General features: G+C 37.9%; 1 protein-coding gene across 6 annotated transcripts in view; it reads right to left on the reverse strand.

Annotated features, from left to right (window-relative positions):
- RAP1GDS1 (Rap1 GTPase-GDP dissociation stimulator 1) overlaps positions 1-21567 on the reverse strand; it is a 94268-nt gene that overhangs the window by 1376 nt on the left and 71325 nt on the right. For all 6 annotated transcript variants that reach the window (XM_026847440.1, XM_026847441.1, XM_026847442.1 and 3 more), the window contains 9 exons: positions 16810-16938; positions 14196-14321; positions 11299-11442; positions 10897-11028; positions 10367-10501; positions 8659-8784; positions 7545-7684; positions 4347-4473; positions 2903-3031 (listed from right to left, as the gene is read on the reverse strand). In XM_026847440.1, coding sequence (XP_026703241.1) covers positions 2903-3031; positions 4347-4473; positions 7545-7684; positions 8659-8784; positions 10367-10501; positions 10897-11028; positions 11299-11442; positions 14196-14321; positions 16810-16938 — 1188 coding nt within the window. The remainder of the gene's footprint in view (positions 1-2902; positions 3032-4346; positions 4474-7544; positions 7685-8658; positions 8785-10366; positions 10502-10896; positions 11029-11298; positions 11443-14195; positions 14322-16809; positions 16939-21567) is intronic.

Here is a 21567-nt window from a genome sequence, read left to right on the forward strand (position 1 = left end):
TTCATGCCCTGTTCAGGCATGAACTCCCACTCAGCAACAAATACTTAAATATAATTTTTTGCTTCCCAGGTGCCCCCGGGGACCTATTCCCTGAGTTTCCCAGGCAAAATCCCAACCATCTGTTTCAGATAGCTATGCTGTGTGCTATGCATGCTTACTTTTTTTTCCATCAGCAAACTTTGACATTTGTTTCCCTTCCTACCTACTTTCTTGTTCACATTTTCAGTTTCCTTGCAGTTTGACCCCTACTGTGTAAGAGCTGGGAACTTTCACGCGCTGTGCACCTGGAAACCTGTGCATACAGAGTGGTATCAGTGAAGCTGTTGGTGTGGTTATGCTGTGTAAGCACTTCCTGCTCTCTTTCTCCTGAGATGCCATCAAGTTTAAGCATATGTTACTGAACTGAATTTCAGGTATTTACTGTGCTTTATAGTGGCTGAATAGTTCTGCTTAATATCCAGGTTCCTGTGAGCCCGGAGACCCTTGCACACAGAAGTCTGTGCTAGCCTATGAATGCTCTGGTTTTGCTCATCCTTTCTGTCACATGTTTCCATTTTCCATTGTCCTCCTTTTTCCCCCCCTCTTTCCATCCATTCACTCGGTTGCAAGAGGAACTTCCAGATGGCAAAAATCATATACATACATATCTATTTACTGCTTAACACACAGCTGTTGGCAATATCAAGTTAAATGTGATACCAGATACCCTGTAACAAAGGATAGTAACATGTGCAGCCACTTACCAATAATTAAACCAGTGCAACCACTTCTAGTCTTTATGGAACTATACGGGGGTCAATTACTTTAAAATGGCTACACCGGTCTGTTTACAGTAGAATACCAAAACATGTAAATATAAATGCTTGCTGTGTGGAGATGGTGGTAAAAATGTTAGAAGCAACAGAGCTGGCAGGGAGATGCATTTTCTTGTTTTCACATATAAAGAGCAGACTTAGCTTTTTGACCTCCCCCCTTTGTTAAAATAGGGGTTTTTTTTTAAAAAAAAACAAACCAGGGTTGCTCAGTTGTTATTCTTATATACTGATGGATTTTTACACAGGTCTGTTCATCGGGAAGCAGGGCTGAACTCTGGGTCAGCCAAGTGCTGGGCCTCAACTTTACAGTTGCATATTGTAATAATGTGCTGTCTGTTCACTGGCAGCAGGCTGAGATGCCTCATGTCTAGGCAAAGTTTGTAGCGTGGTGGCAGCCTGCATTATGCCAGTTGGATAACCCTAAAAAAACCCCTAAGACAAGACTGTTCCTTACCCTGGTGAACAGACACATACGTATTTGACTTTTAAAAACCTCTGTCAATCCTTCAGGTGACAAGGCTCAGGGAAGGGAAAATGCAAGCATCAGATTTTTTGAGGATGATTATTTTAGTTGGAAGCAGTGGGAATACACACAGGAACACTGGAATAAGGCTTAGTGGGGGAACGTCTGCAGAAAGGCTTCTGCTCTAAAATGGACAGATAATCCTAAGCATGATATGGCTCAGGAAGGTTGTGGTATGTCTTAGCATTAAACTGAATGCTTACTGGGAGCTGTTAGCCAATTTTGAATACAATCTTTGTACATTAAGATGTATATACTGCTCTAAAACCAAGTATTTGTTTCCTTCAAGATGGCAGTAATACTGTATTCACTCGCATAGATGTACAGGTCACCAGAGTTACACTTATAGTAGGCGTAGCAAACTGTTAAAGAAGAAGAAGAAAAAAGCAGCATAGTTTACAGATACTGCACATATTTAGCTATAATAACTTTTAATCCATTTCATTGAGTTGCTGTAAATTCATCTCTGGAGAACCTTCAGATGTTTCACACTTGGCAAGTCATGTGCAGACAGGGTCTGAGTTTCCACCTTTCTGTATTTAATCCTGTTGTCATCTCAGTTCTCTGCAAATTTCTGAAACTTTTATGGAATGAAATTTGTTCTCCTGCCAGAGAGTAAATACTCATTAAAGAACTGAATGAAAGAAATGTAACCACTTCCTGAAATCTCAGCTGGAAATCAAGTTTCCCTATGATACCTTGCTCTGTTTTATTCTGGTTTTTTGTTTTTCTGTTTGCCCACACACAGGTGGGAAGTTGCAATATCAAACCACAGCCTGTTACACCACCCTCAAAACAGTCTGACCTTTAGCAGAGGGTTAGCTCAGAAAGACTAGAGTTTACAGAGTGCAGCACTGGCGTGTCAGAGCTTGTCCTGCTCATCTTTCAAAGCAACCATGAATAGTTTTGCCTGGTGGGCCCAGCATATGAAGGCTGCTGAGAGAAGGACTCTTCCCAGCAAGGTTAAGTGTGATGATCCCTCCCTCCTAAAGCAGGATTAGAGCCTATGTGATGTACTAAGTACTCATTTGTGTGCAAGTGTCCTTGCAAATGTTACCTGTATCTATTTGTTTCCTACCATGCTTGTAGGAATTTAAAACTACAAGTGAGGATGTTCCTATGCAAAATTCCATGGAATTTTACTTGACGAAGTTGGCAATAAAAAAAAAAAAAAGCCATCACACAATTATGGGGAACTTGCAGCTAAAGGTGGAAGATGAAGTTCTTGTTGTCTACATATTTGCAAAGACAGCCTGATACTATACAGTTTCAAATGCCTTTCATTTCTCTCCTGTCAAAATTTGAGCTAGCTGCATCCTGCAGAACCCAAAGTCCAGTTTCTGCAGTTAATATCCAAAACTGAGTTAACAGCCTATTTCTTGGCACTATAAATAAACATTATAAATAAAGTTTCATATCAAATTCAACCCTTCTGTGTACATTCACTGTGAACAGAGAACCAGTCTCAGAGCATGTTTTCACACACTCTGTGTTCAGGCTAAAAGAGAGAACTAAGTTTAAATACATAAATCTCTTAGGAAAGTAGCCTCTCCTGAATACTCACCAGATCCTATAAGGGCACAGATCAGCACCATGGAGTTGTATTTTATTTCTGGTGCACTCCTGTCGTCTGAGAGCAGTCTGTGTAGAATCTGAACAAGCTGAGCATTTTCAAGATCCTTTTCAGCAGTGACTAAAATACAAGTGAAAATTTGTAAATCTGGAAGTGCTGCTTGCTTTGATGCTTCTGTATGTTAGCCATTTAGTGAACCATGGATCTCTCACCGTAGTGAAAGTGGTGCTGTGGTACATAACTCTGGTATGAAACTGAAGCACATATTAGATGGTATGATGATAGGAGTCACATCTCTTGTTATAAAAATGTAAAATAGCCTAACTGCTTGAAAGGATAATCAGAGAGTTCAGTGGTAAAATCCAATCTTAAATGTGCAGTGACCCGATGGAAAAGCCACCAGACTTTCTAGCTATTTAGGCCAACAACTGCAATAGTTCAGCTTTCATGACTTCCATTGCCTGAGTCTGCTTCTGGAAATTCTGTCAGAGTAAATACAGAGTAAATTCTCGATTCCATGGTAGAGGGAGCTCTGGTTCCATTTAAAAAAGCTGTGAAAAACTTCAAGACTAGAGTGTGTGAGTGATTTCCTCTGTGTAGTTTTCTAAGAAATTTTATATACTGAATTGAGGCTCAAAACCTTTAAATGTCTGAAGACAAGACAAAGAAGAGTTAGATGATTCATGTGAATGGGAACATTTTTCCTTTTAATTACAACAATTTCCTGATGTATTGGCAGTGTTTTGGAAGTTGAACATACCGTTCTTGTTGCACATGATGGCAAGAGATGAAATCAAGAGCAAAAATATGTAATGTTGCTTGTTTAGTTCCTTATCTTAGTAAGCAAGCAAATAGGATAAACACACCTCTACTGGGCATTTACCTCTTTGGTAAGCGGAGGTACTATGAAGGTAGGTCAACAGGTGTAATCATAGCTGCCTTCATGTAGCAACTCTTGCACCTATTTCTGTGGAACTTAATACAGACATTTCGGGGCAGTACCCCCTGCTGTGTATATTCTCTAGCTCTCACGAGTTAGGTAAGTGAAAGCTTTACTTTGATAAGCCCTCTAAAAAGGGGATTAACCATTCCAGTGTATGAATGTAGTCAGATCATGCATACAGTCTTCACTCTAAAGTATGATTTTCTTAACTGCTAGTCCTCTGGGTTTTACCCAAAATCTGAAACTTCTAGATCATGTGATCACTTATCAGAATGATGGAGCAGACACTGTTTCCAGCAAACTCCAATTTTCTGCGTAACCTTATTGTCTGCCTACATCTGTATGAACTCTCATGTATTTCTATGCCACTGGAAGGCAGGTGGAAGGAGGCGGCTGTTCTATACTGCAAAAGAAACTTGCACAACTGTCTCTATGACTTCTTCTGGGCACAGAATGGAAAGAAAAGAGGTAGTTAACCACTGGGATACTCACCTAACTCTAAAGCTGCTATTAATGCCAGTGCAACGAGAGCTTCATTTTGCATTATTACGTGTTCACTGGTTGCCATGGTTACTAAATGCTTGATGCCACCACTCTGTACAATGGTCCTAATCACATCCTAAAATAAATAACATAGAAATGAAAAAAATTCCACATTGCCAATAAACTGTATTAAATAACAAAATTGTCATGCATGCTGTGTTATCTTTGGGTAAGGTTACTTGGCTTTATGCATATAAAATCACTTTATACATAAATGTACATGTGTGTGGGCCTATAAATTATCTGCTATTACTCTCCAATTATAAGATACAACCAGTTAACCCAATGAGTAAGTTAAGACACACATAAATAACTCTTTCTCGGTTATACAGTGTAATCATGATGTGCCATCGATTGCCTGAGTCCGCTCTTTGTTATGTTTGAACTCAGCTGGTGTTCAAAGATTATTAGTTTTCCCTTCTTTATGTTGTGATGTTCAGACCAGCTTATCAAAAGCACCCAACAAACCATATATTTGGCATAAGGAGACACAAGAACACAGTTTTAATGAAGCTATCACATCCTTCATCCCTGAATTTTCAGTTTCTTTATGGTGTTCGGAGAGGTAAGATCAGCCATATTACACCTTGCTACGTAACAGAAATAGTATACTTGAAAAAAGACTTCTACAATAGGGCAGAAAAATGAGCAGCATGCTCTTGAAGTATTGTGGAATTTTCCTTCAAATACAAAGCAGGTTAGGAAAGGAAAGTTATGGGATACCAATACATTGGTTTCTGTTCTGAAATCAAAATGAACTGTTTCCCAGTATCTAGGAAATGAAAATGCTGACTGGGTTAAATGGCTTTAAAGCAGTTTAGAAATATGCAGCTAGGATTCTGTTCTCAAGTCCAAAATTTGACCCAACTTATATAAGTGACAAAGGATGAATAAAATTTTCTGATGTCAGCAGGTCTTTGATTACTTGTTAATTATAATTTTAAAAAGTAAGTTTGCACGTAATGTTTTCACCATTATATGTCCCAAAAATACTTGCAAAATGTTTGCCTGAATGCTGAATGGAAACGTTTCAAGGAAATCTGGTTTGGGTTTTATTCTTTATCTGTAGATGCGCAAAGTTTTGAAATAGTTATTTCTTCAATTAAGAATCTGATTTAAATTTTTAATGTGTTGAATTTACATTTAAAGCACACATCCCTCTCTAACTCCAGCCAAAAGACAAATCTAATTAACTGATACGTATGTTTAGAATGGTTTTTGTTTCAGTGCTTGCACAGGCTATACAGTGACATTCTTTATGCAAGGAAACAGATACAATATGATCATAATCCTTGAAATATTTTTAAAGTAATACTGAAGAAATATTTTAAAATAATGATACTGAAGATGCTAATGGCACAAGTCACAGCTTAAGGACTCAAGATTTTCACATTTAAAACCATTTTTTTTCTGAATGTCTGCAAGCATGTAAGTATTTCCACATTTTTCCTTACTTGTGATGATGTGTTTCATTATTTGGGATTTTCTGGTGGAACTCCAAGGGAATTTTGAGAATTTCATGGAATAATCTGGGAACTGATTTCTATCTGAATTGTTGTGGAATTCTGGCTATATAAGCCTTGGGAATCAAGCAGCACCTTTTGACATGAGAATTTTCTATTTTGTAGGTGAACATCGTCCTCTAAAAGGCAGTACCAAATAGAAGAGATGACAGCAGTCAGATTTGGTGCTAGTGTGGCTTAACTCACAAGCACCTACTCTGTTTTTTAGGATGAGACGTAAGTTTTCTAACCTACTATCACCTTTGTAAATATTACCCCAAATACTTTAAAATTAAAACCCAAATTAAAATCTGATGTGCTGTGAAGAACCATACAGTTTTACTCATACTTAAACCTAGAGGGCAGTAAAAGCATTAAAAAAAAAATATCAACCTCTTAGCTGTTTTCTTCTTCCAGTCAAGTTTTCCTCTGTGAGTACATAAACCACAGAAAAGTTCATCTGTTAACATTTGTATTAATATCTATTTGATGCTATCAATAGGGTCTCTGTATTTAGAACTGAGTTTTGATCTCCTGTATAAAGTATTGATAAAAACTCACATCTCTGGTGACGTATGGTACCTGTGGATGCATCTTGGGGATTCTTTGTGTGTGGGGTGCAGAAAAAATGAGAACTCAGAAAAAATGAAACCTGATCAGTTTTAGATGCTGCACGTAAAATAGAGAATGGTCATTAGAAAGAGATAATAATATTAGAGATCAGCAAAGATTTAAATCTCTGTAAGGCCTGTTGATTTGTTTTTGGAGAGGCTCAGCGTAGATCCACAATGATTTTCACTTTGTAAATGCCATGCATGAATGAAGAGGTCACTGTTAAAGTTTGTGTTCTTCAAATCACGCTTGCTATTTAAGCTCAGTCACGCAGCCTGTGTTCATATTGGTGAACACACTGAATGAAGACTGAGCCTGAAATAGCTTGTGTCATCCAGGGGAGATGCTTTTGTCCCTTGTAAGGCTGTGTTTTGCCTAATACTCTCCTGAGCAAGGACAGTGGACTTGGACTGCTTATGTAAAGGCATCTGGTTGATGTGAAGGTGATGGGAAGGACAGAACTCATCTGTCCCACAGTTTTTCTTAATGTCATACCTCTTGCCATGTACAAGCAAGCTTTTGTTAGAATTTGGAATAAGTGATCATTTCTAATGATCTGTTGGGATCTTAAAACTCTGAAATGTATGTTATGTGAAGAGCAGGGGGACAGATTATTTCTGGATCTCAATTTTATATAAATGTATAGCAAGATCATAGCAATTGAGCATGATGATTCTTCATGTTTCACATCATTAAATGTAGAAAATATGGCATGCTGAACTTCTACAGGATACAATGCAAATAAAAATGAGTCAGGACTTAGCCATGTGAATCCTAACAGTTCAGTCCTTCAATTGGCCTGCCACCCTGAAATTGTTTTGCTTTGTTTCTTTTTTTTTAACTATTTAGGTAGGTCCAGTGAGCACTTAAACCTGTGGCTTGTGTCTGGCAGGTCCCGGAAGCAGAAGAGATACAACACATGAATTAACAAACCTGGCTCTCTAGAAGGATTACATACCACAAGGCTTGACTGCCAATACCAAGTGCAGAGGTAACGCTCAGTTCTTACAGGATGACCTTTTTCACCACTTACTTTTGATTTGCTGTGTCGTATAAGTGCAGAAAGTAGTCTGTTGGATTCTCCCATCACACCTGCGTGATCCTTGGCTTCACACCACTCCACCAAGCGTTCCACCAGTTTTACATTTTTGCCCAGCTGTTCAGCTGCTTCTGCTACACGATGCCAGAGCCAACAACACAACAAAAAAGTTGTCACTTTTTAAAGCAAGTGCTAGAAAAATAAGCTGAAAGTTACTAACTAGGAGGAGTTTGTTAAGTAGAACTTCACTAGCATGCACAGCTTGCACTGAGTGGGAGAAGTCTAGGTTGCATGGAAATAAAGCCAGTCAAAAGGGAAACAAAATACAGAAGAACGTTCATAATCCAGTTTTTGAAAACAAATTATCAGCCCAGTTAATGAGGCTTGTGCATTAAGAGTAGGGAAAATAGAGGTGATGTCAACCCCCCAGGTGAACTAGCTCAAGAAATGTAAAACCAGCGAGCACTGTGGTCAGTTAGAATAGGTTCTATAGACTGTAAGTCACTTAAGTTTCTTCAGTGAATTTCTATTTCACAATCTAATAGCTTTGCTAGAACCATCATGAATCTTTTGAAAAAATCTGCAGGACTGGGTCAAAAATAAATACTTGGCTAATTTACCTCATTAACTACTTTTGGTTTTTAGCAGACTTCTGGTTTTATAAATCCTCATCCCAGAACAAGCTGTTAAACTAAAAGGTGCTTGTTCATTTTGAAATTGCAGTTTATCAATTAACAAATGTATTAGTCTGTTCCAAGGAGCTAGGTACAGCCAGGAAATGCAGTAAATGAACAGCAAAACAGGAGTGGTAGCTTAAAACACCCACGCCTCAATACATGCTCGTAATGTGACAGCGTAGGAGAGTTCTGAAGTAAGAAAGTAAATAAGCATTTGACACCTATTCTGAGGGTCCCTGGTAGTCAATTTAGGAGTTCTGAAAAAAAATCAACCCACATTCCTCTCCCTTTGCATATGTATTAGATTTATTCCAAGACTTCAGGAATAAAATTTTTAAAAACCCTCTGCTTCTCTCTTGTAAGAATCTTGACAGCATATCACAGACTGAACCAAAAAGAATCACTTAACATAGAGAACAGCTTATTTTTACCTTGTGCATCTATTAACATTCTTAATGTTCCCAGCAGCTTGAACTGAACAGGGGGCATCTCCGATCTGAGAAATTTCAATACAGCTTCTGCAACACCAGCTGATAGCATCTTAGCCTTATTTACAACTGCATGAATAAAGAACAGGGATGATCTCAAGAACATTTCTGGAAGATGCAGCTTATTTCCAAGACAGTCCTGAAGCAAATTTTCAGACATGGTTTGAAAAATAGCTTGTGAACACAGACTTCAGGAACATGAGTGTGTGCTGACAATACTGCCTTGTGGAAAAATGTCATGGTTGCTAAGACACAGGTGTGAAATTAAGTGCGTTTTCCTAGCATGTACATTTAATTTTCAGTGTTCAGCCTGAAGATAAACTGAAGGCTAGAATTTTCCACCTTAGTCTAGGAAAGGTGCCTCCCACAAAATGCATCGAGTAGAAGCCCAGGCTAGTACTTGCAGCCCAAAATATGAGGAAACTTCTCTGATTCCAAACAACACTCTTCTGTTTCACACAGGCAAAGGAACCAAGACATCTAATTAGCAGAATAGCCTCTTACCCAGTTACTTTATACAAACACTGTGGCCTGACATGTCTGGAGCCTGTAGTCCTTGTATTGCCCCCCTCAAACTCTTTCGTTCCCTCCACTACTCTACGTTCTCTGCTTGCACGGAGCTCTCTTAAATATATGTGAGGCGCAAACTTGGTCCAATATTGTACTCAGAAAAAAAGACTTATTTCATGTTCAAACTAGTGTTTAACAAACAAGCAGTTCATCACTGAGGCCAGTTATTAGTCACTCATTTTTCTGTAACAATGTACATGAAATCTTACGTAGGTCTCGGGCAGCCATCCTTGAGCACAGGCTACAGGGAAACTCGATGACTGATGGGAGTTAATAGAATTACTTATCACAGAAAGGTAAGAAAATGGCATGCCAGTAAAGCTGCATGGGTTTAGTTATGTATGCATGATCATTTTTAGAAAGTTATTGTTTGTCAAAACTGAAAATAGTAAAATAAGTTTAAATGGACAAAAGTTATTTTTGGCTTGGTATGAGAAGGCACACACAAGTATTACAGATTTGCTTTGTTTTTATGTGCACATGCTCTGCCTTTTATGCTTTGTTGACCAAAACTCATACAAATTAAGTTATTAAAAATGACAATATTAGCATTCAGTTTATTGCCTCCAAACAGTAACTAATTGCAATAGGCTGGCTATTCTAACAGTCCACTTCCAGCTCTAATTTGGGAATTGTCAAAGCCTCAGGAAGTGACAGTAAGATGCAGCGTTTCAACAAAATGGGCACTTCTCTCTGGTCAAGACCCTCAGATGTGAGAGAGATCCCAAATGAAACAAAACAAACAAACAAAGCAAGCAGTGCTCTGGACAGAAAAGACTGAGAAATCATATCCGAGGCAGTCTCAGCTCACTGCTTATTACAGAGCTGCCCTTTCCTTGGTGGGGGATAATACTGTGGGATCAAAGTGGCAAAGGACAATCAATAGGCCTGTGATGTATTAAACACTGTCCCAACTGCCGTGCAAAAGACATAAAAGTGAAGATGGGCCTGGATGAAAAGCAGCAGTCTGACCTGCCTCTAGCACTGTCAGCCAGTTTTCTCACCCTCATCCCCTGTCGGGGTGAAGTGGGAGAACAGCTTTTTCACCTTCCGGTAATTGGCAATGCAAAGTGAAGCTTACCAGGAATAGCCAGGTTTCTGAGCGCACTCAGGGCAGCGTGCTGCACAGTTACATTTCCATCCTCCACGTGTCTGTCTAGCAGATCCATCAGCTTTTGAACTATGCCATTATCCACCATATGGATGCAGTTTCCGTCTGTGCAAGATGAGACAAGACACTTGTGAATGGAAGATTATTACTAAGACTTTTACAAGAGCTTTTTAAGAAGTGAAGGGCTATTTCCTTGCTTCTTTCTAGGTTTCACTGTTGAAAATTTGACCACCATCATCAATAGGAGTTGCAGAGCTCATGATGAATTTAGAAGAGTGATACAAGAAACACTGAAGAAGGTAGAAATCCCCTATACTTCTTTACAAATTTTTGAAGTAGGCTTAAGGCTTTTCAGGCTTGTAAAGTACAAAACTACTGATGTGCTGTATAGCTCAATACCAGCTTTACTATGGCCTGTGTTTTTTGTTTGTAGCTGTACAGATAGAGCATGATAGAAGGGCACAGATAAACTTACATAAGCTATTATGGTATATTCTTACCATTTCTGGCAAAATTTGCAATAGCCAATGCTCCTGCAAGCTGTAGCTGATGGCTATTGGAAGGAATCCATGAAAGTACTCTTTGGAACACACTGCCTTTTCCTCCTTCAAATAACTTTTGCATGGATTCATCTGGGATAAAAAGCATAGACAGTCAGCAAGCCAAAGAAGTGTTTGTTAGAGAAAAGTCTTCTCTTATATTTGTGAAGCTCTGATGGCTTCACTACAATTAATCCAGTCCTGCAATGGGATGGGAGATGAAATTTGACCCATTAAATGTTAATGGCAGGTAGCAGATCCTTTAGGTTATTTAGAAAATTAATAAATAGTAAAATTCAGCAGCCAAACTGATTACAAATATCTGCTGTTGCTCTGCAGAAGATAGTGATGCACCGTACTTACCTCCAAGCAGTAATAAAACCATAAGATCAGAAGCCGTTTTAAGCTCTGCAATATCATCCTCTTTGTCACTGTCCACAGTCTTCTGAACGATCTCAAGTAAGCACTCCACCAAGCCTGCTTCAACCAGCTGCAGTTTAATGACATCTGAAGAATAGCATAGATAATAGGAGTCAGAATCATGATTTTAAATGCATTTTATTGTACATACACGCAGGACAGACCATGAAAAGAAGTAGTGATGTCAATGGTTTCACTGGCAGCTTGCGTGGATAAAACCGCAGCCTCTTTATTTTAAATTCTCAGGACCAACTTTTATTATTATTCATCTGCCGGACGCTCCCCTGGCCCTGGACTGCCTCTGGAGCACAACTATATACACTGAAGCTGTAGGGAGCTGCTTTTCAGCTCTCAAAAATGAGGGTATTTCTCTACAGCAAACTTCTGGCATCTCAGTCATGTAGCAGACTCACAAGGACTGTGCTGTGTTTGGGCTTTACAAAGTCTTTGGACTGTGTTGCAGAACAAACTTAGGGTTTCTTATTCTGTTTCATGTACAGAAGAGCTAGTGACTTCACTGAGACACACAAGTGTAAAATACAGAACTTCTTGATGAAATCTCAGAGCAAGTAATCACCCATTTCTTTTAGCTGAGCCAAGATTTCTGCTATTTGTTGAAAGCGCTGCAGGAGGAGTATAGTAAGGTCAAATCTGAAAGGCTGGGTTGGGAGAGAAATTTGTTGTGGTTGAAGAAAAACCGGAAACAGATGAAGCAAAATAATTTCTTAGTTGTTATTGGCAACAAGGCTCAACAGAGAAGAAAAAGAAGAAGAAACATGTATTTCAGGTGGCGACACAGGACTTGGGAGCAGTATTTTTTCTGTTGTTTCTACATACAATCTTTAACAGATTTTTTCCCTGTGAACTTGGAGCTGGGAATCTCCTTTACATGCCTAGACTCCCCTTCTATTAAGTGGGAATGGAAGGTCATCTATGTCTATTATTATGTCTTTTTGTTAAGTGAACGTGGTTCTGGTCATTTTTGCATGCTGATTTTAGAAAGCACAGTCACAGACCTCTGAGGAAATGGGCAAATAAATGGAGTTCTCTTAGCTTTTAAAGGCTAAAGCTTTGGATTTTTGTTTTTTTTCATATAGTTTACAAGAGACAGTTGGGTAAAGAAAAGTGTTCTACTTCTGGTGAAAGATGTGTCTGACTCTCAATTTCCTGTCATCACTAGGGTTTTGTCCAAGTGAAAATTATTGTTCCTCTAAGAGTGGCTGACCTTGTCATGAACTTCGTTAGGGAATGCAAAATATCCAGTTGGGATTTTCTTTAACAGGCACTTTTGCACTGAGGTACTTCAGGAAATAGAGTTCCCTTAGTTAGAGAATACCAGGTTGCAGATGATCTGTGATTTGAAGTATAAATTGCTTACACCAGTGAGCTTAAATGACAATAAACCAAAACAAACTCAAAAAATCGCAACCACCAAAATCTGGGCTCTGCAAATACTTCATTTAAATGTTTTTGTCTCCTGACCTATTGCTAATTATTTACAATCAAAAGCACTTAAAGGTAACAGCACAGTGAACTCTTTTAAATGTGTCTTGAATCCACAGTGGAAGAGTTTAGCTGACTACCTCATATCATGCAAGTTTCTGAGTTATGTTCAGCAGCAGTAAACTTACCAAGTTTTACTGCAGCTATAAAACAGCCTAAGAAATTAAGCATTTGAACTGAAATATGTCAAACTTGCAACAGGTTTGATCCAATTCTCTGTCAATCTCTGAGGATGGAACTATGTTTGAGCAACTTTTTCTAGTTGCTATATAATAATATAATACGGTAAATGAATATATTTTGGCAAATGTATGTAATGAATATATTTTATCAAAAGGTGCATTTTTAGAACTGAAAAAAGGAATTCTGTTTTCACATACCATTTAAAAGACAAAGTAGCTTTTTAAATGGAAGTAAAAATTTGTTTTGATTTTTAATGTATAAAACAGACATAGTGTATGTAAAGCAGAGTAGGATGAAAGCTAAATATTTATAGTGTTTACAATTCTATCTAATAATTTATTCCATTCAAACAAGCTTTAATGCTGAGGTGATCAAAACAAGGTTATAGAGCTATCAAATACTGTGATGTCTTTCATAGTCAGCACTTCTTCCCACTTCAGTCCAGCTCTACCTGTTAACTCACTTCTTGGTTTCCTTTAAGGGTAGGTGGTAGATTACACAAACTACCCAGAACTCCTTTGGGAGGAACATCCTGGAGGGGTGATCAGGCACACATCATGTCCTGCTCTGGCTTGAGCAGTGAATGAAACTCAAGTCTCCTGGAGCTACCTGTAGCTACCATAATATATGCCACCAAACACCCAAATTAAATGTGTATGATCTCTCAATGAACAGTATGGGTAGAGGGTCCAGCTCTTAGCTCTGCAATTAACATGCCCCTTGCAGAAATAATGTCCATAGGGAATGGAACAGCCATTCTGTGATCCCGGGAGCTAATGTAATGACTGATGTCTGGGTGCTGTAATGGACTACGAAAGCTTGAGCCACCATTTTGCAGACAAATGTTGTAAAGCCCTCTAAAAAGCAGCTTTTGATATTCCCATTGTGAGTATGGGGTAATAAAATATAACCATATACAGAGTGAATCAGAGGTGGAATTAGCATCTACAGTTTGTTGGCTCCTGTCATATGCTCAGACAATTAAGACATATTCACTTTATATGCAACTATCATCACAAGGATCAGCCATGGCAGCTTCTGAATGAGGCAGCTAGTTACTCTACATTTAGTCCCTGCAAAAGACACTGATACACCAAAATACACATAAGGGAATGAATAAAATATCACGTAAGAAAAAAAAATCAAATTCTCACCATTTTCTGCCAGGGGAGCCAAAACTTCAAAAATCATCTCTTTTTTATCATGCTCTATTTGCTTCTTGAACAATTTCACAAGCTCTTCAGCAATGTTTGTGTAGGCAAACTGCTCTTTACTTGACTCTGTGAAGCAAAAGGAAAGATTTAGTATCAAGTAAACAAACCGCATCAGAAGGTAGGACTATTTCTCTTCTCTTTATTATCAGGTTTATTCAGTAAGATGATTAATAGTGCTCTTCACAGACAAGAACAATAGACTTGTGCTTGTCACTAAATTAAAAGAAAAATGCCTAACATTTTAAAATAAATGTACTGACCTGAACGAATTATGATTAAGACTGTTAAAATATATATAAATATATGATCAAGGCTGTTGGGGTTGTTCCTGCCCAACAGAATGTAAAGAAACTGTAACATTACAAAAATAGATATTCAGTCTTTGATTTTCCTCAGCTTAACAGTCAGACTAGCAGACTATATACTGCATTTTCTATGGAGAGATGAGGAATCATACTGACTGTTTTAATATTTACATGGTTTCATGATTGTGACATTTCCTTTGAAATCTGTGCATGGCTGTTGCAGGGCCATTTTATACTTCACAGATAGCACAAAGCAGCTTTACAGATGGGCTAGCTTGCTACCAGGAGGTGAGCCAGCACATAACAGTTCTTCAAATGTAGATTCAACAAAAGCATCTCTTATTCCATTGCCTGTATCTTATTCCTCCTCACTGGCAGTGTTACAGGGGGTGCAGGTGGTAGGGCTGGTGTTCTGCATTCTCCAGTTGCCACCTCCTGAGGGCCATCTGTAGGTAGAAAACCTTCCAGCACCTTGGCTATCGCTCTAATGGGCGGTTAGGGATTATTTTAATGTAGAACTGACCCCAAGGACTGGGAAAAAGTATGAACTGCAGACCTAGACCCTTTTGTCAACATCCCATCATTGTTTCTCTTAATATGCATGACTGCGTAGCACATTCTAAGTGGATTTTTGACCTTTCCAGTGTTTTTAGAAGGAGAATCATCCTGCTCTTTATTGGGTTTTTAGCCTGCTTTGACACAAAATAAGAGTTATGTATAATGCTTCTCAAGGGATCTGAGCAATGCAGTTGTCTCTTAAGTGATGAAAAATTACAACATCACAATAAAATTCCCTGAAGATACATGTCAAAACTAAAATATTACAGTTATGATGTGATTGACTAAGCTATTGCTTAAGGGAGATTAAAGTATTACAAGCTAAATTAATTTTGTGCCAGTCTTAAAGAATGAGCATCTTTTCTGCGTATGGGAACAGGAAGGGAAGCAGCTGCTGGTAAGCTTCTTTCCCATGGCTCTTATTACTCAACTGGACAGAGCTGGATCTTTCCAAAGAGGGAAAGGAAACGGAGGAGTTCTCAGTGAAGATACCATTTATTATATTTGATATGGTTTTAGCTGCATTTTAGCACTAGAATTTCCAGTATATGACTTGTATTATACCTTCTGCTGTGCAGACACGATACATAATGCCAATTTTGAAGATCTCTGATCTATTAATTTCTTCAGTGTTATTTTGATGGCTCTTCCTGTTGTTGATTTGTTAAGTAGACTTCTCTGCTATAAGCAAAGGTATTATGTGTTTCATCAGACCGCGTCAAATAACATGATGTTCTCTCTGGCCTCAAAATCTAAGAACTTGGGACAGTGGTGAATAACTTCAGGCCACCAAACAGTACAGTCTCACAGATCTATTTTTCATATTTCGAACTGCTGAATCTTCTTAGAAATACAGGATTATATCTATCTATCTATCTATCTATCTATCTATCTATCTATCTATCTATCTATCTATCTATCTATCTATCTCATAACTGCTATATTACTTTACTCCAGTGCAAAAACCTCCTAAGTCTAAAATTTCACAGAATAGATTAGCAAAAGACGAGCAGCAATGCAAAACTCAAGTGATAATAAAACACGGGTCCTAACAACCTGTTGGTTTATGTTGGGTGGAAGAATTCCAATGAAAACTAATCCACTTGCAAAGATATTGGATCAAAGCAGGACCACAAACTTCAGTTTAAACAAAGCTGTAACTAAATTTGCTAAAAATATCATCTGCAGCTTAGTAGTTATTCATGATTTATACATGCAAGTATTCAGACTAGAACTTGTTAAAACTCTACATCTAAAAGAATACTGTATAGGCAGATTTATGCGCTGTGCCTGTCTCAGTTTCATTTGGTGATTTCTATGAATCAGATTTAATCCTGGTATAACTTCATGGAGCTACACCAGGATACATATTTTATATTGTTAATAAATAATTCACAGTAAGTAGCAGCACTCAGGAAATACTGTTTAGATGATTTAAAATGTGCTTAGTTGTATTGAAGAACGTTAACATAAAACATAAGGTGGTATTAAATACCCAAATAAATTTCAGTTACTGAAGGAAAAAAAATAAAACCCTATAGATTTTAGAGAAAATAAGCAGAAATTACTTACTTTAAATTTTGAGTGTACCAAAAGGAATGAAGCAACCATCAGTGCAAGGCTTTTGCTAGTCTTAAGATTTAACTTTACAAAAAATGGATGTAAATTTGAGATTAATATTGCTGACTTACCAAGCTCTGCTAAATTGCCAAATGCAACAAGGCACATCTCTGTCAGAGCTGCATTTTGGCAATGAATGCCCAACAATTTCACTAATGTAGGAATAACACCCATATTGATAAGCTGTGACTGCAGGGTATCTACATAAAAAGAAAGTACAACAGTGAGTTAGCATTTCTGTTCATAGTATTATTCTTTAAACCAAAAAAGCATTTTTCACACAAAGCAACTTCTAGGCTAAGCAGCATTAAAATGTCTGTCTCCTCTACTCTTCTACACTAGGATCTGGTCCAGACTTGAGATACAGACTCATAATTCCCCCTAGCAATGGGACATATCCCCAGAAATATTCCCTCCTGATCTGGTCATAGGGTACAGTGAATTATGCAGCTACTGATAATTTTGTGGTTATCAGGTTCCTAATACACGTTGGGTTTGATTCTGAGCTCACTGAAACTAGCTGACTGGAATCCAACAAAACTATGTCCGTGAAATAATTATTTATCTGAGAGGTTGTTCCTATACACTGTTTTCCCTTAAAGATTAAAACTGGAAAATTAAAATTAGAATGAATATAAACTGGCACTGAAATAAACATGAAAAGTTTTATAAACACAGGAAGTCACAATGTAGATTATGAGGAGCTTGAGAAAAAAGAAAGTTTAATAAAGACAACAAAAATGAAAGGTTTAAGAAAAGTCCTTAGAAGCCATTCTGATAATTTCTTGCATAGGATGAAAGTTTATAGTATTTACAAGTAAGAAAGTTATTGTTCCTAGATGTCTGCAAATAGAAAGATGCTTTGATGGTTAGGCAGAAACATGATTGTTTTAAAGGATTATTTATAACGATATTTTCTTACACAGTTTACCTATAACATAGCAAAGAAGAAAAACATTGTTTCACAGTTGAATAGAATGAAGCAGACATGAACACACCAGATGTTGTTTAGTAATTTTCCTAAGCATCTTTTTTCCTTTGTTTGTAAGCACTTAAAACTAGGTTTAAATGTTACAGACTCACAAGACAAGGATCCAAAGCCCAGCGAGTTCAGCTGTATTACTTCATATAGCTTTGGTTTTTTTTTTTTTTTTTTTTTTTTTTTTTTTTTTAGGAATTAATTCTGAGCAATTGAAATCAATTTGAGTTTTTACATCTGTAGAATCAGAGCCATAAAAGTTGCAGATTTTTACAGGGAGATAAAAATATATTACATCCTGAGTCTAGCAAATTTAGTATCATCTCATGCTCTTGGAAAGCTCTTTGCCTTCAGGATTCTGCCAAGTGTGTCTGAAATTTTCATTTAATAAAAATCACAGAAAGATTCAGGAATGTTTAGTTCATTATATTCAGTGTAAAATACTTTTATAATAATTATCAATTTGGTACACTAAATAAGTGGCGTGGTTATTACAGGTTATTGGGGATGAGCAGGAATCCTTATGGCTTAACATCTTTAATAAAACTGTATTACTTACCAGTAACTTAATTTCCTTTTTTGGGGGGAGGGGTTACCTCTTCCACAGATTCGTGGTCTTTAGCGGAATTTATGAGAACGCCCATGTCAGACATCAAAGAGCTGTTGAAGTTGTCAAATTTCAGGTAAGTACAAACTGCACTAGCGCATGCATTGAATGCCATTTTACCTCCGGCAGATGTGTGAGTCACTGCTACACCCTCCTACTTCATTCCAAACTGACTGTAAAAAAATCTGTCTCTGAATAGGAAAATTGGGGAGGGGGGAGCTGGAATGGTTCTGTGGAGAAAATGATCGTGTAGGAGAACTCAAGTTACTGGTAAATAATCTGTTTTCATCCTCGGTTTGTGATTGTCCCCTGCAGACACTTAAAAATTCTGAAGGAAAAATGGTAGTCACGGAGAGTAGGAGAACAAAGACACAAACCATAAATGCCATAGAAAATTATGTGGAAAGAAATTGCTTTGTTACTAGACTATGTCTTTAGTCACTCTAAAATCACTTTATCCAACTGTAATGGACAAAGAGACAATTAATCTCCATGGGCTTCATTTGGCAAAGCGTTCTGACATCAGAAGCATAAACTCTCTATTTTGAGCAGAGTTTTTTTCTGCTGTCTCTTTCATAATACAAAATATATAAAAAGTGTGGAGGAGATGATGAGTGGAAAAAGGGAAATCATACCCATCTTTGAAAGGAAACAGAAATCTTAAGAGCCAAATAGAAGGATATATCGTTCAAGAGAGCATGGAGCGCACTAATTAAAGGGCATCTAGAATTCCCAAGTAGGAAAAAAGGAAAAAGAAAATATACTAAGAAAGAACAATATTACTGTGTCAAAAGCCAGGCATTACACCTGACTCCATGTCAGTCTCATTTCTGTGGAGTAGAAGAATGGCACCTGCACACAGGAAGGGTCTACAGTGGTAGTAACGGGGTTACAAGAATTGCCAATAAGGTAAATATTGATGCCTTAACTACAGTAAGAGCAAGGATAAATTTTCTCATCTGCCAAAGACAGGACAACCCTGTGAGTCATAACGCTGCATAGGAGGCAAAACCTTTGAAAATAAAAGGCTGCCAGCAGCTATTTGCTATGTTTATATATAAGCCTGGGATTGTCATACAAATTCTGAACTTGTCATTTACATCTGTCATTACCACCAATAGGAGGCTCTTTCTCTAGTAAATACAAGACCAAAGTCTATTGAGAAGTTTAAGAAAAGTATTAGGCTTCTCACTGGTATGGAGACCTACAGCACTATTTAGTTTAGAAAATCCAAAACATGTAAGGGGTTCAGTGTTAGCTGAAGGGACTGACAGCAGTTCTCTGGCTGTCATAAGAAAGACCCCCAGACTAGGTAACTTGGAATAGCTGCGTGTCTCAGCCTTTCATTGCAGGAAGTGTTAAGGCCCTACTAGAGCAGGAGACAAATTCAGGAAGACACGTGCATCCATCCTACAAGCAGTTGCCTGACACAGGACTAAACTGAGCCCTGAAGCCAGGCAACATTGTGTCTCAGAATGAAACAACATTTCTATCAACTTCCTAAGCAGAACTTTACGCATAGTGAGCAGGAAGCATGAAAAACTGAATGCCTCTTCTGAATTTGTGACAGCCTTAAAGCCACAAAAGAAACTCTCTCAAATTTTACACTGCTCTCGCATGTTGCACTAGGAAGATGCCTCTGTATTCTCTTGGGATGAAAAGCACTGACAGTGATGCTGTACAGATGTGTATTTATATATATATATATATACAGGTAGATAAAAGGCAATCAATACATGCGCCAGCACAAAGAATTACCTACCTAAAACTTGAATTTCAATGGCTCCATGTCCTTCGGTGACACACATGGAAACTCCAAAGAGTAAGATCTGGGGAGAATATCCCAAATTGAGAACTTTATTGGGGGCATTTGAGTTTAAAATGCTGATTTAGGCTAGTTTAAGATTCTGGACAGAATTTCAGAAAACAACTAGTCATTTCATGTTTCATCAGTAACCGTGCCTATAATGCTAAAGGAAAATTTGTTTTGTGCAAATTGGTGGCATAATTTTGTATCCTAGAGGAACCTGCTTGCAATCCCCACATCTATGTTAAATCATTATATAACATATAAATGATTGTATTGATTATCTCACTATCATAAGAAACACACTTTTTAACCTGCTTTTACATGCTTTAGGTGACTTTGCATTAGGTCTTGAAAGCACGCTAGACATCTTTAGCTGTGATGTAGATGAAACAACCATGGCAAGCATGAAAATTAGCAAAGGTAAGTCTTAGAAGGAAGCATTACTGAAATATCGCTGTTAGATCATAATAATGGTGCCATAAATCTCCCTTTCATTTGTTGTGTATTTACATAGCTTCTGCAGATGGTAAACAGTGCAAATCAATCCCCAACATTCATTCCAGTAGCTAAGTTTTGTGAGAATAAGGCTTGGCAGTTGTATGATTTAACATCAGAATGTTACGTTTTACAAAGGCACGGAAGGAAAGATGACCTTGACAGACTGAAGTTTAATATGAAATGAGATGAGGAAGCAATCTATAAGCATAATTATTTTTATTTATATATATACACCCATCTATTAATATATGTATACTTTCACACACACATACTGTCCCCAGTCAACTTCTAATCTCCAATTTGACTACATAATAAGCCAAGTGGCCTAATTCTTCCATTACTTCTGCATTTCTTTAAAAATGCTTTCATAATTTGTTTTCTAAATCTCAAGAAACAATTAGCTATCTTATAGACTGATCCTATTAACTTGTAAATAGTTGGCTCACAGGACTGAGATCTGCAGAATAACTACTCATGTCACTAACTCTTATGTGAGTGTTTGCATATGATTATTAGTTTTATTAGATTAATTATTAGTTTTGCACTCTTTATCCAAGCCTGCTTTGCTTCTTGTTCTTAACCAGATTCATAGCTACACAGACACTATATGTTATGATAGGACATTCTTTACTGTGAGGGTGGTGAGACATGGAACAGGTTGCCCAGAGAAGCTGTGGCTGCCCCCTCCCTGGCAGTGTTCAAGGCCAGGCTGGACGGGGCTTTGAGCAACCTGGGCTAGGGGAAGGTGTCCCTGCCCATGGCAGGGGGGGTGGAACTAGATGATCTTTAAGGTGCCTTCCAACCCAAACCATTCTACATCTTTATAACAGTCTTTGGAACCCAGTGAAGGGTGCCAAAACAGCAGCTTTAAGCACAGGTGTTCTGTACCCCAAAGAAAGTTTGCATAGGTTGACCAAGAAGGAGTTGTTATAGGG

Source organism: Athene cunicularia (assembly GCF_003259725.1).
Source record: "Athene cunicularia isolate RWA chromosome 4 unlocalized genomic scaffold, athCun1 chr4_part2, whole genome shotgun sequence".
Taxonomy (NCBI): domain Eukaryota; kingdom Metazoa; phylum Chordata; class Aves; order Strigiformes; family Strigidae; genus Athene; species Athene cunicularia.